The following is a 15506-nucleotide window of genomic DNA, read 5'->3' as shown; positions in this document are numbered from 1 at the left end:
TACAGGCTAGCAAGATCGAAGAGCTCCGATACCACTATAATGTTCCAGACAACCGAATTGCCCTTCAGATGATTTTGCACAAGTGGGAGTCAGTGTACGGCGTATGGCACAGAGTGTACGGAGGGAAATGCGATGATATCGTATAGATGAGATTGATGTAGAGTAGTGTTTGAAGAATGCGTACGGTGGATAACAAAGTAACCGTACGGTGAAGGAAAGTGGGTCCGTACAGTGGCAACACAACTATCGTACAGTTGTGGTAGCAGTTCGTACAGTGTCCTAGCAGATCGTACAGTAATTCCTAGCATGCAGTATGGTGATAAAATGGATCTGTATGGAATGGTAGGAGTATGTACGGTGGCAGGGGAAAACAAAATGTAGAGAGTGGATCAAGTACGAGCAGAGGGGGAAATGTGTGGGAGAGCGAGTGACGCTACCAAACTGGGAGGCCGTACAGTGAATGATGAAAACTATGATAGATGGTACATGCACAAAGAGACCTTGTAGATTAACAGATAGTGTTGATAAATAACAAGGCTCGATGTTAATAAACAACAATTGGAGTTGCACAGGACAAGAGATTAGATTAAACCCACGCAATGAATATTGCAATCTGATAATGCTCTGACTAGCCAGATTCGAGTGAAGTATTGCATGCATCAACGGAATAGGGTGAGGGTTGAATCCTACCGAAACCACACGAGCCAAATAGGGAAGGTCTTTCACTTCCGAAATGGAAAATTTACAGAGAACCCTAAACAGGAGTTCGTAGTACAGACAAATATATCCAAAAGCATGCCTATAGACTACCTACGAGCTGTGCTTAAATACCTGTTGGGAAAAGCTTTCCGAGGGTGTATAAAGTTAGCCAATGGCGACACAAACTACGGAAACAAAATAAAAATAGGACTAGGCAAATTAAATCAATCGGCTCGTTACAAAGTTTAATTAAATACATTTATTTTATGACGAGGACATTACAAACACAAGGGGTGGAAAAAACTTACTACACTAAAGAATTTAATCCCACTTCTAGTTATGATGAAAAGGCCTATATAAGGGCACCTATTAATTAGAGAGCAAGAATGTTGATAGCGCAAATCAGAACTAGTTCACACCAGCTGAGATGTGAAACGGGTAGATGGCAGGTCCCAAAAGAAGAGTGGATAGACAAAATTTGTTTATTCTATAATATAGGGGTGGTAGATACAGAGCACCACTTTGTCAAGGAATGTCTGGCATACAGTGACATCAAATCGGGGAATGCAAAGTTATTAGAGAATAGAGATTTGAACTGCTTATTCTATAATAGACAAAATTTGTTTATTCTATAATATGGGGGTGGTAGAGACAGAGCACTACTTTGTCAAGGAATGTCCAGCATACAGTGACATCAAATCGGGGTATGCAAAGTTATTAAAGAACAGAGATTTGAACTGCTTATTTGAGGAGAATCAAGTGAAGAGAACCGCGGCTTTGATTATCAGAATTCAATGACAGAGAGAAAAGTTAACCAAAAGTGTATAGCTAGATTAGTTTCTCCCCTTCCTTGAAGGGTTTCTAGTGTGGGTCCCATAGGCTACCTTAGCCTTGTGGACGTTATTAAATCTTTCATTTCATTTCAATCCTCTATGTCTACTTCCAATGATTTGAAACATTTAGGGAGTGAGATTGTCAAATCCTTGCATGAACTTAAGCAAGATCCACTAAACTACTAAATCAAAAAACAATCAGCACTTATTGAGTTCTTTTCAATTCAAAAAAGTGTCTTTGATCTGAATTTCTAACTCAAAAGTGATGGTGATGATATTGTGAATCTCATTGTCTATGTTGATGGTGGGTTCAATGCTATTCAAAGAATAAAGTCGAATTTATATGCAGTTTCTGACTTGATAGGTTTGAAATTCCTTCGCCATTAATTTGATGTAGTGCTTGGGCAACCTGATCATTCAATCTTGCTCTCTTGAGTAAAATATACTAAAATTCAATTGGAGAAGTTCAAATGGAAATTTGTAATTGCTGATGATCACTTAATAAATATTCAAATAAATAGTGAACAACTTGATCTACTTTACACCACTCAACCAAACTTTTAATTTTCTACCTATATTCCTTTATTCTTATCACAAACTGGATCATTCAACTAATAAGTAGCACGTTATTATATTATCTTGAAGGTACACCTGACTTTTGCAACACACAAGTAGTGTTCAAAGTTCCGACTTTGCAGCTACATGGACTCTATCTGATTGAATTTTGTTGACACAAGTAGATCCATTATAGGCTATGTTTTTTCCACAAATTCAGACGTATTTTCATTGAAAGGAAAACTCTAGCATACACTTGTCTTATCTTCTACAATATAAAAACTACAAGGCAGCCAGTAGTGTAGATTACAATGGATACTACGTGATTTGGAGTTGGATCCCATCACACCAAACTCAAATGAATAAGAGTTGATATGACTTCCATGGATTATTCAACACAGGAAAGATAGCCATTCATTGCCCTCACATATCTTAATGGTCAATATTTTTACATTCAATTGGGATGAGGATGTCCTATTTCTGTTTGTATTTCAACCAATTCCATCGAGTAATCCCGAAAGTGGATGGAAAAGATGTAATTTATAGAAAATGTTACAGTTGCCACTCATTTCAATAAATCATAATGTTTTCAAAGTCCCAGAAAAAGTAAAAGACAATCGGTTTCACAAATAAAGACTTTTTCAAATAAACAATCATCTTTCTGGAACATTGAAACCACTAGTATTTGAAATCAACATACAATGAGAAAAACATAACCACCACTATGTACAAAGAATGAAATCAAAACTTACAAGCCACTCAGTATTCAGTACATTTCTTGCATCTCGCTTTTGTGTGTCTAGGTAGCCAACTTGAGGAGGTGAAGAGGATCTCATAGCTTCTAGCCACTCTTCTACTTGCTCATCTGAATTCTCCAAAGGCATTGTTTTATTTGGAGAAGAGCATGAAAAATGAGCTGATGATCCTGAGCACTTGAATGGAGAAGCACAAGAGAACAATGGGGAACCAGAAGGTGACATTGGAAATGAAAGGGAGCCCCAGTTGGGTATTAGAATTGCAGAATCTGTAAGCACTCTCTTGTGTTTTGACCTTGTAGCCATTCAATATTGTTTAGAAATGAAGTCCACAACGGATATCTGTACAAGTTCTCTGGGATATGTGGATCATGAAATATTATGATTTCTCACGTCTTTTGTGCATCATTCATTGACTGCATCATATTGAACTTGTGATGGTCTGAAAATATCTGCAACCAAAAAAGTTCAATCCACATGCATAAGCATCAAAATGGAATTTGTGAATAAAAAATCTAAAACAGATTTCTTGCTTACTCATACCTTTATAGACATCAAATAACTGGATAGAAATTAATGGAAAGAAAAAAAAGCTTATTTATTTTAATGACCCCAGACAACTTTCAAGGAACGTCCACCTCCAAGATTAAGTACATAAAGATGAGCCTTTGTGATAGCTACAAAATAGAGAACAAAATATTTCAAAGCATTATTAACTCCACAATCAGGTTCGGTGACATAGCATTACATATAGACCATTAAAATCAACCATCCTAGTGGAAAATTGGTAATGCACATTCTATTAATGGAACACAACTCTCTCTTGAATAAATCATTTATGAATTGCATCAACACTTACAACTTGAATTATATAGTGCATATTCAAAGAAATTTTAAGCCCCAAAATTGAAAATTAAATAAAGCATATGTTGAAAATAAGGGATCAATTTCAATGGGGTACAGAAATATTTAATAGAAAACATAGAACTACAATGATTACTTTCAATGATCAAGGGAGTCTCCTTGGACTCTGTCAAAGCAGAAGTCTTCTGTGCCAATTATTTGAATGAATTCCTACATAGAGATTTCCAAAGCACTGTAAGAAACTTTATGGGTGACAGGTGATGTATTCTAGAGAAGGGGTCCAATGAAGGACAACCTTAATGATAGAAGCCTGAACAAGTTTCCAACAGTTATTTGTCCCTTCTTATAGCACTAATTCCTTGTGGTGAGCATTTTTGAGAGATTTGTGATTCTGACATTAATGGAAATTTCAAGTCTACACACTCAAATGCTTTGGCAGAGTAGTAATAGAAAAGATTTCTACAACCTATTATGCATTCCTAATCTCACAGAAACAATAAACATAAGGGAAATATGTCCCTCTCTAGTAGTCATAATTACCCCAGAACTTGACAATTTAGCAATTTCCATTTGGTTATATACATTTATCTTTTATGATTTCAATTGCTCTATTTATTCCCATGGCTTTTTCACTGAGGACCTAATACAAATTTGCACTGCTTCTGTTGTTAAGATATGGTAGCATCGGTCAGATTTCAAGGATAGACCTGGCAACTGTATGCATATGTGTGTGCATGTATGCATACAAGTTCACGAGTGAATTGATATACATAGATGCACACACATATACATAGACAAACATTACTCTTTCCATCAGAGAAATCATTCTTTTAATTAACCATATTGTCCATATCAAACTAACTATATAGAAATCTGTACTTCCAAAATATATTATCACTTGGTGATCGAGTAAATGATCTATTGCACAATATCGATCAAGCATTGATCAGATATATTATCAATATATATTATATAATATATTGGATCAAGCAAATGATCCTCCATAATATATGCAGATTGAAGGACTTCTATATGGATTTTGTTTATTACTTAATCACCTCCGATTAGTATCGGGTTAGTTAGGATGAACTAAGTGCCTCTGTGTCTCTTCATGAGAAGACACAACATAAGTGGACATGTCTGCTCATGATGTGTCCATTAGAAACATTATAAATATATACCAAAAGCAAGAGACATGCATCGAAAATTGATAAATGCATTTCTCTCTACAGATTGGAAATTTCAGACCAGTCTGATTTAATTATCACCTGAAGCAAATAAATATAAATCAGTCTTCCTCAAATCTGCAATAGCCATTATCATGACAGTCTAATAATTAGTTTAATTTACAATCACATGGTATCAGAGAAAAGCTTGGTCTTAGGGATCTTTCTGATATTGAGTTGTCACAAAGCGGAGGGGAATAAAATATTATTGTCGCGGAGTGAAATCCAGAGAAGAAAACAGGCATCGAGGGATCTAAAGTAAATACTAAGGATTGGGAAGGCAATAATTCCCCATTGCATCTTCCAGCACAATAATAGACATCTGTTGAATCCCATGATGGAGCATATTACAGTAAATCATCGGCATGAAAGACAAATTTGTTGGTATAACTTCATCAGAGATTAAGGCAATAAAGTGAGGCCTCAGAGAAATTTTGTGATGGAGAAAATCAGAAGCCCAAATATATCGTTATAGCATGTAGGACCATAAGAAGACACCCCCATATTGAATCGCTGCATTTGAGTTAAGATGGTAGACATTGTTGACCCTGAAGGCAAGTTGTCTATTAGTGCAAAACACTTAGTCATTTACCAAGCAGAGTTGGTCGGTCATTACTGTGACCAAGCCACCATACAAGCCAAGCTACAATGTGAAGAAATGTATATATTCAGTATGTGCTGAGTAGTAGTAGCTGCCAAGCATTTCAGTGGTTACCGAGTGATTTAGGAGGCAACATGTGCCAAGCAATTCAAAAGGTGAATTCAGTTTTGGCTGAATCAAGTTCATGTTGAGGGACAGCATGAAGAACAATCATAGCCGAGCGCTAGAAGCCATATATGCTGAGTTACACAATTTTTTGTATTTCAGTCTGGAATGACACAAAATCATATGTAAACCATTTTGCCAATCGTGAAACATGTTTCTAAGTTTGAGGTGCTAATAAAGGAGGTAATTATGTAATTGCGAATCATTAATCCCTATGTTTTATGATCAACCAACCGGAAAATAGGAAAGACTAAGCAGCAAAAAGGATGAATCCTAATTGTTGATCAAGATCTAGAAGTTTCCATTATAAAGCATGGGTTTAAGACAAAATTGCGTGTTGTTGAAGTTGTTAGTGAGAAGATTGCGAAGTTGAAGGTGAATCGAAGGTTGAAGGACTAAGGTGACCAAGCAGTGCAAAGAGGAGATATTGCATATCAGTCACATTGAGGTGATTACAATTTGGATAGAGAAGATCTATCATCAGCAATCAAGTGCAAACTGAAGGATCATGGTACTAATTATATTTTAACCAATGTATTAGGTGAATCTCTTAATAGAGTGGTCCTAATAGACCTATTGTAAATCTCCTAACATAGTGCTCACTTTATTGTGATGTAAAAGTCCCTTAATCAATGTAGACTTAACAAAAAAATTATCTTTTAACAAAGTAGACCTCTCACAGTGTAGATCATCAGAAGTTATAAAAAATGTAGGCCTAACAGGCACACTTTATTGCTTCAGTAGTGAAGATTTTGTGGCTACCATGTAATGTCCCCTTTTTAGCATTCATAGCATGATGTTTTCGTTAGCCTATTTCCCCACGGTCCCATAGGCTAACCAGGACATTAAAGGGGCTTAGAGGCCATTTGGCCTAGATAGTTCTGAGGGGGTTTGAGGCAACTTTGGGCATACTTACTATTTATAGTAAGTCATCTTGGACATGGTCGGACATCCAGTGGCAATGGTATGTCGATGGTAATTGTTTAAAATCGACAAGAAGACTTGTTTATCATTGATAAGATTTGTTATGCATTGATAAAGCTATTTTACAAAGTTAAATTTAAATATTTAACTTTATTAATGCATAGACTATAGTTTTTTGGAAATATTTAAATTAAAGGAGTCCCCTTTATTTTATAACACATTGGAGACATAAGTTACATAAAGGGAGTTATGTTTTATCCCACATTGAAAAAATGAAGGATGGAGCTCTTGTGAGAACACTATAAAAGAAATGGAAGAGCTTCTTTTATGCATGCTTGGAAATATCAAAGAAATTGGAAAATTTTCTAGAGATTATGTCTCAATAGTTTGAAAGACGAAACCCCTTCAAGCTGAAAATCTTGACGCCATTGAAAGATATGGTCTTGAGATTCAACATGGTAGTAGTCCGAAAAAGTAGATATGAAAAAGCAGTCCGAAAAAGCAGAATTGAAAAAGCAGGGGGAAAAAGAATTCTGTAAAAGCAGTTCAAAAAGAAGATCCAAAAAAGCAAATCGAAAAATCAAAGCAGAAGGGGCAGCATTGAAGAAAAATTATTACAGCCATCTACAACCAGGTTCCTTTATTAGTATTTCTTTCTTAGGTGTTATAAGTTTCAGCTGTAAGTGAGCATTATACCAGCATTATCATTTTGTAATCCATGTAAATGCCAAAAGTCTTCGCCATATTTCATGAGCATTGTATTAGAAATTTCATTGCAAATTAAGAAGATAATAGTTGCTGGTGTCATTTAAGCAATTCAATATCATTATTTATCAGCTAGTTAGTTTGCATACCAACTGTTTGTAAAAATGCTAGTTGGCTGTAGGTGTTCATTTCTCATGCTTAGATCATATATATGCACTGAATATTGACAAAATTAGTAGCACACTCACGTTAAGTCATTGTGTAGTCCATTTGGAGTCTTCTAGCACAAGATTCTCATTGATGCAAATTGAAAAAAGAGTCATTTAAAGCCAACTAAAATACTATATCAGTCATACGTCCCTTGCATGTGAATTGTTTGATGAAATTCCTTAAGCTTTCATCAGCATTTTTTGAGAGCAGATTTGAGGAGGGTCATTACAGTGGTATCAAAGCTTGTTTATCCTGCCATCCTAGTGGGTACAAACACAATGAACAGGTGGTGATATGATAGATTGGAGTGTTCAACCTTTAACTCATCACTATAATTTAAGAAAAACCAGGGCTCGTCTAAACATAGGACAAGAGGAACAGGGAAATCTAGAGGATCATATTGATACAGGTGAACAGGTTATTGGCAATATGGGAGACAGGAATGCTCGGGATCCTAGAGAGGAAAGATTCTTACAGTTATTAGAGACCTTGGCACAGGGACAGCGATTAGCAGAACAGAGGGCACAGAAAAAAAATCAGAGAATGAAGCTTATGATGTAGATGATGGCTCGTCAAATGGGGTTGAACGCTAACATAGGTGGAGGAAATAATCAGAATGGTAACAATCAGAATGGGAATAATCAGGATCATACACATAATGGAGGTGAACAAGTTGGGAACAATTTCGGTCATGCACCCCAGCAAGCTAGGACAGTGAGTTCAAGGCCCATGATTCCCACATTTCCTCCTAGAGCTCCAGAGCAGCCCATACCAGAGCCCCAAATCACTGATATACAGGACCAGTTGAGGAGAGATTGGGAAGCTGGAGGTCCAGATTTTACTGCTGCAATTACCTTTAGGGAGTATATGGATGTGCAAATGAAACATATGCCACGTGGACATGACATGAACCAGAGCTATGAGCTACGAAAAAAAGTAGGGAAACTTCAGTTACCATATTATGATGGCTCAGGGAAGTCTACAGCAAGAGCTTGGGTTCAAAGGCTTGACACATACTTTCAATTGAACCCTATGCCTGAGGAAGAAACTATTAAGTATGCAGCAATTCATTTGGATGGGTTAGCACACGAGTGGTGGCATCATGGTATGGTCACTATGGGTCATGCACACATTACCTCATATGTGGAGTTTACGGAGAGACTGATTCAACGTTTTGATAGGAAGGATCCAGAACTCCATTTCAAGGAGTTAGCTCAGCTTAAACAATGGGGATCATTGGAAACATACATTTCAGAATTTCAGAAACTTGCAATGTTAGTAACAAATGTATCTGAACGGAGGATACTGGTTCTATTTATGGATGGGTTAGTTGATCCGTTGAGAGGGTGGATTAAAGCTCTCAACCCTCCCACTTTGCAGGAAGCCATTAAGAAAGCTCGTGACATGGATTCCTCTTCAGTTTCTAAAAATAAAATCTAGGCAAAGAGTTTCCCTTCGAGGAAAGATAAGGATAGTAAACCTTTTCATAGAAAGGCTCAACCACCTAAGGAGGAAAGCAAGAGGTTGGACAATGAGACACTTAATGATCTTAGGAAGAAGAAGCTTTGTTTTCATTGCAGGGACCCCTAGGATTTGTCACATAAGTGTCCATTGAAAGCAAAAGCTAAGCAGATGGAGTACTTTTCAGCCGAAGAGTCAGTGGATGGAGATTTAGAGCAGTCATCAGAATCAGATGGAGATGATAATTCTTCACATGAGGAAGCACACAGTGATAGCACGATAGCCCAGTTGTCCAGTATACAGGAGGCCGTCACTTTCAGAGTTAGGGGAACTTTGGATGGACAAAGATTTGTGGCACTCATTGATACAAGGGCAACACATAACTTCATTGATGAAAAGTTTGTGTCACATAGAGGGCTACATACAGAAGAGCATAAGGGATTTAAGGTGATGGTTGCCGACGGCTTTAAAATCGACTGTACCAAGAAAATCTCCAACTTGCAGCTTCGTTTGGGAGATTATGACATGGTGGGAGATTTCTTTGTTGTCAACATTGGTGATCAAGATATGGTGCTTGGGATGAATAGGATGAAATCTCTAGAAGAGTTTACATTTAACCTCCAGAAAATGGAAATGAGGTTTGAGGCAAATGGTAAGAAGATAGTGCTCAGAGGTCTGTCAGATGGGAGACTTCGAGTGGTGTCACTCAAGCGGATGCAGATTTTCTTCAGACACGACCAGGTGTAGTGGACAACAGAGTTCAGAGTAATGCCTGAGGTGACAGAGCAGCATAAACAGGAGTATCCACCGGATGTACAAAAAATAATAACCAAACATACTAAGGTGTTTGGTGAGATACCTCCATGGAGACCCCCGGATAGGGGAATCGAGCAAGTTATTGAGTTAGAGGAAGGGGCTAAGCCAATCATCATCACACCCTACCGCCATCCAAAGAGATATAAGGATGAAATAGAAAAGGCAATCAAGGAGTTGATTGACATGGGGCACATACGGCCAAGCAAGATTCCTTTCGCTTCTTTAGTAGTATTGGTAAAGAAGAAGGATGGTACAATGAGGATGTGCATTGAGCTAAACAAGAAGACAATCAAAAACTGATACCCTATTCCGCGCATCAATGAGCTTATTGATGAATTGCACGATGCATGCTACTTCTCTAAAATTGATTTGAGATCCGGCTACCACCAGATATGGGTTAGAGAGGTGGATGTGGAGAAGACAGCTTTTAGATGCCACTACGGACATTTTGAGTTCTTAGTCATGCCCTTTGGGTTGACTAATGCCCCTGCCACTTTCCAGTCCTGTATGAATAGAGTATTCAGAGATCAATTGAGGAAGTTTGTGTTGATCATTTTTGATGATATACTGATATACAGCCATACTTGGGAGGAACATTTGAAGCATATTGATGCAGTGCTCAGCATTCTAGAGAGGGAGTCATTATATGCTAAGATGAGTAAATGCGAGTTCGGGATGACAGAGTTGCTCTATCTAGGGCATATTATTAGTGCAGGAAGTGTTCGGGTTGACCCAGACAAGATTAGGTCCATTCTGGATTGGCCACCGCTGAGGAACACTTCACAACTCAAGGGATTTCTTGGGCTTTGCGGGTTCTACCGCAGATTTGTGAAGGGATTTTCACAGATAGCAGCACCACTTACAGATTTGACACGGAGAGACAATTTCAAGTGGTCAGAGAGGGCTCAGGATTATTTTGACAGGTTCATGGAGCTGATCAGTACATCTCCTATTTTAGCCATTCCAGATTTCACCAGGCCTTTTGAGCTATAGTGTGATGCCTCAGGAGAAGGCGTAGGAGCTGTGCTCATGCAGGACAAACATCCCATCGCATATGAGAGCAGGAAATTACGAGGTGTTGAGAGAACTTACAGCATCTATGACAAAGAAATGCTAGCAATCATGCACGCGCTAGCTAAGTTCAGGCAACACTTAGCAGGGAGCCAATTCACAGTAAAAACAGATCATAACAGCTTGAAACATTTCCTTGGACAGAAGGACCTTAATGACAGGCAACAAAAATGGGTAAGTTACAAGCTTATGATTTTGACATAGTCTATGTCAAAGGGAAGAAAAATATTGTCGCAGATGCTTTATCCAGAAGGCCTCATTTGCTTGTTGTTGGGATAGTCATGGATGATTGGAGAGAGTTGATCTTGGCAGATAGTTGGGCATCTAATGTTATTGAAGGAACTATTCAGGATAGTCGATACACTGTTGTAAATGATCTGATCATTTACAAGGAAAGGATTTATTTAGTACCCGGGTCTGCTATGAAGCAAAAGATTTTGAAGGCATTTCATAATTCACCATTGGCAGGACAAGTATGTTAGGGAGTGCCAAGGACTCAAAACAGACCCGGGTACTAAATAAATCCTTTCACCATAATTCACCATAATTCACTAGTTTGTTAGGGAGTGCCAAGTATGTCAGCAGAACAAACAGGAACATTCCTTTCCAAGTGGTTTACTACAGCCCCTACCCATACCAGAGAAGAAGTGGGATAGCATTTCCATGGATTTCATCACAAGCCTCCTCAAGGCACAGGGTCGGGATTGTATTTTTGTTGTGGTAGACAGATTGACGAAATTTGCACATTTCTTTGCAATTTCGTCTACATATTCAGCAGCACAAACAGCAGAACTATTTTTTCGAGAGGTATTCAGACTACATGGGATACCACAAAGCATAGTCAGTGACAGAGACAGCAAATTTATGAGCCACTTTTGGCAAGAGTTGTTCAAGTTATGTGGAATAGAGCTCACTCCAAGTACCAGTTACCACCCCCAAACCGATGGACAAACAGAGATAGTGAATAAGTGGGTTGAGGGATATCTCCGAATCTACATTGCAGGGCAGCAGAGGGCTTGGGTGAAGTGGCTACATCTAGGGGAGTACTGTTATAATACCTCTTTCCATATGTCTATTCAAATGTACCCTTTCATGGCATTATATGGGTATGATGCTCCTAATTTTCTGGATTTTTTATTTGGGGACAGTAGGGTGCCTAAGGCCAAGGATATTTTGCAGGAGTGTCAGGACATTATGCAATCCTTGAAGGAAAATTTGCAAAAGGCACAAAATTAGCAGAAGCAATATGCTGATCACCACAGGGTTGAGAGGTCTTTCGAAGTAGGAGACATGGTGTACCTCATGTCACAGCCATATAGACAGTCCTCTCTCAAGAAGAGTGGAGCAAAGAAATTGAAACCATGCTACTATGGACCGTTCAAAGTAATCAAGAGAGTGGGCGAAGTAGCTTATGAGTTGGAGTTGCCTGCAGACAGTAAAGTGCATAATGTGTTCCATGTGTCACACCTTAAGAAGGCATTGGGCCACAATGTGGTGCCTTCAGTAGTATTGCCACCTCTTGATGATGAGGGAAAGCTTATCTTGGTTCCTGAGGCTATACTTGACTCCTGGGAGAGGGTGCTTCGCAGGCGTATCATCAAGGAGTACTTGGTCAAGTGGAGGAATTTACTAGTGGAGGATGCTACTTGGGAAAATGAGCAAATATTACAGCATCCAGAGTTGAAATTGCTTGAGGACAAGCAATTTTGGGAAGGGCGGACTGTAATGTCCCTTTTTTAGCATTCATAGCATGATGTTGTCGTTAGCCTATTTCCCCACGGTCCAGTAGGCTAACCAGGACATTAAAGAGGCTTAGAGGCCATTTGGCCTATATAGTTTTAGTTGCAGGTCTTTTTGAAGGGGTTTGAAGTGACTTTGGGCATACTTACTATTTATAATAAGTCATCTTGGACATGGTCGGACATCCAATGGCAACGGTATGTCGATGGTAATTGTTTAAAATCGGCAAGAAGACTTTTTTATCATTGATAAAATTTGTTATGCATTGATAAAGCTATTTTGCAAAGTTAAATTTAAATATTTAACTTTATTAATGCATAGACTATAGTTTGTTGAAAATATTTAAATTAAAGGAGTCCCCTTATTTTATAACACATTGGAGACATAAGTTACATAAAGAGAGTTATGTTTTATCCCACATTGAGAAAACGAAAGATAGAGCTCTTGTGAGAACACTATAAAAGAAATAGAAAAGCTTCTTTTATGCATGCTTGGAAATATCAAAGAAATTGGAAAATTTTCTGGAGATTATGTCTCAATAGTTTGAAGGACGAAATCCCTTCAAGCTGAAAATCTTGACGCCATTGAAAGATATGGTCTTGAGATTCAACATGGTAGCAGTCCGAAAAAGAAGATACAAAAATGCAGTCCGAAAAAGCGGAACCGAAAAAGCAGGCGAAAAAAGCATTCCGTAAAAGCAGTTCAAAAAGCAGATCCAAAAAAGCAATTTGAAAAAACAAATTGGAAAAGCAAAGTAGAAGGGGCAGCATTGAAGACAAATTATTACAGCCATCTACAACTAGGTTCCTTTATTAGTATTGCTTTCTTAGGTGTTATAAGTTTCAGCTGTAAGTGAGCATTATACCAACATTATCATTTTGTAATCCATGTAAATGGCAAAAGTCTTCGCCATATTTCATGAGCATTGTATTAGAAATTTCATTGCAAATTAAGAAGATAATAGTTGTTGGTGTCATTTAAGCAATTCAATATCATTATTTATCAGCTAGTTAGTTTGCATACCAACTGCTTGTAAAAATGCCAGTTGGCTGTAGGTGTTCATTTCTCATGCTTAGATCATATATATGCACTGAATATTGACAAAATTAGTAGCACACTCACGTTAAGTCATTGTGTAGTCCATTTGGAGTCTTCTAGCACAAGATTCTCATTGATACAAATTGAAAAAAGAGTCATTTAAAGCTAGCTGAAATACTATATCAGTCATATGTCCCTTGCATGTGAATTGTTTGATGAAATTCTTTGAGCTTTCATCAGCATTTTTTGAGAGCAGATTTGAAGAGGGTCATTATATACCATCCCCACAACAGTTTTACCTTCTCATTGGAGGGTTTCTGCATTACCACAGCTTGTGTTATGTGTTGATTACTTGTGTATGTGTTTTATTCATGCAAGTGGATGTTAGATCTGATATTGCAAGTTACATGATGATGCATGGTTAAGGTCAAGGTTGAGATGTGTGATTAATTAAGTTTGAATATGATTTATGTCTGAAGTGGTAAAAGTTTTAGAGATCCTGATTCACCCACCCCCCCTCTCAGCATCTCACCTTCCCAGTAGATTTCCAATAATTGGTATCAGAGAAAAGTTCTCCAAGCAAGAAGTTTAACCACTTGAGAGTCAAAGATCTTGGAAATGAAAGCGTACAAACTGGGAAAGGTGGTTGAGAATCAGAAGCTTGATTTGCAGCTTGCATATGAGAAAGTCAAGGCTACAAAGGAGGACCTAAAGAAATCCTTGAAAAGAAGGAAGGAGATGGCAATCCAATAAAATGACAGACAATACCAAGAAGAAATCATTAAGGACTTATGTGATGAAGGCAGGTCCAATGAAACTGATGCAGCAATAGCAGATCTATTGGAGAAGAATAACATCCTGAATGAAGAAGTAAGATCACTGAAAATAGAACATGAAATACAATCAGTAAGACTATGTGAAGTTAATGAACAAAAGATAAAGGCTGAAGAAGACAAGGCAATGGCTGATGAAGACAAAAGGGAAATGGCAACAAGTCTTGATGAGAGGATCAATGAAGTACAAATGTTGACACACAATCAATTTGACATGGTCAATCATCTATTAAGTGCCAATCATGAAATTGCTAGGAAAGTGGAAAAGATTGCAAATCTGAGATCAAAGAACAATCAACTGAAAACTAGGTTGAGAGCTGAAAAGGAAATCATTGAAAGAATGAACAGTTCTAAAGAAGCAATGAGACCACTTGATGAACAGTTAAAAGCACAAAGAAGACCTCATGACACTACTAGATTAGGCTATACCGAGTTCATGTCATCTACCGAGTAAGGAGAGAGATCAAAACATAGAGAACAAAAAAATGTAAAACCAAAGAACAAGAAGCCTACATACCATCACTGTGGAAAACCATGTCGTACAACAAATGTTTACAGGAGCAAAACTGTTAAGTCCAATCCTAAGCCTAAATTTGATAGTTATTGTTTCAATTGCAACAAGCATGGACATCAAACATATGAGTGTAGATCAAAGATCAATAAGACAATAACTACATCTAGATTTATAGGTTATTGCTACACATTTCAGAAGTATGGTCATAAGGAAAAAGATTGTAGATCTAATGCAAAAAATAGTTGGATACACAAAGGTCAAGGAAATGCAACTAGGCAAGGTAATGCAATAAATTGGGATTAAAATAATTGGGTCAATTGTTAGTTATATAGAAAGTATGGACATATTGCATAAAATTGTGCAAGGATACATCTAAGAGGAAGGACAAGAAACTAAAGAAACTTTGGTCCAGTATGCTTCCACTATCAGAAGATCGGTCACCTAAGTAGAGAATGTAGGAACCGAGCACCAACACCCAATAATGAAGAGAACAATG

General features: G+C 37.7%; 1 protein-coding gene across 5 annotated transcripts in view; it reads right to left on the bottom strand.

The window, feature by feature from the left end:
- Positions 1–15506, bottom strand: part of LOC149575597 (putative trehalose-phosphate phosphatase C) — a 337875-nt gene that overhangs the window by 271535 nt on the left and 50834 nt on the right. For all 5 annotated transcript variants that reach the window (XM_089815362.1, XM_089815363.1, XM_089815361.1 and 2 more), the window contains one exon: positions 2840–3294. In XM_089815362.1, coding sequence (XP_089671488.1) covers positions 2840–3148 — 309 coding nt within the window. In that variant the 5' untranslated portion in view covers positions 3149–3294. The remainder of the gene's footprint in view (positions 1–2839; positions 3295–15506) is intronic.

The sequence above is a fragment of the Cupressus sempervirens genome, chromosome 2, assembly GCF_028749045.1.
Source record: "Cupressus sempervirens isolate cs-2001-9-10 chromosome 2, ASM2874904v1, whole genome shotgun sequence".
Taxonomy (NCBI): Eukaryota; Viridiplantae; Streptophyta; class Pinopsida; order Cupressales; family Cupressaceae; genus Cupressus; species Cupressus sempervirens.
This window is presented reverse-complemented; position numbering and strand designations above follow the sequence as displayed.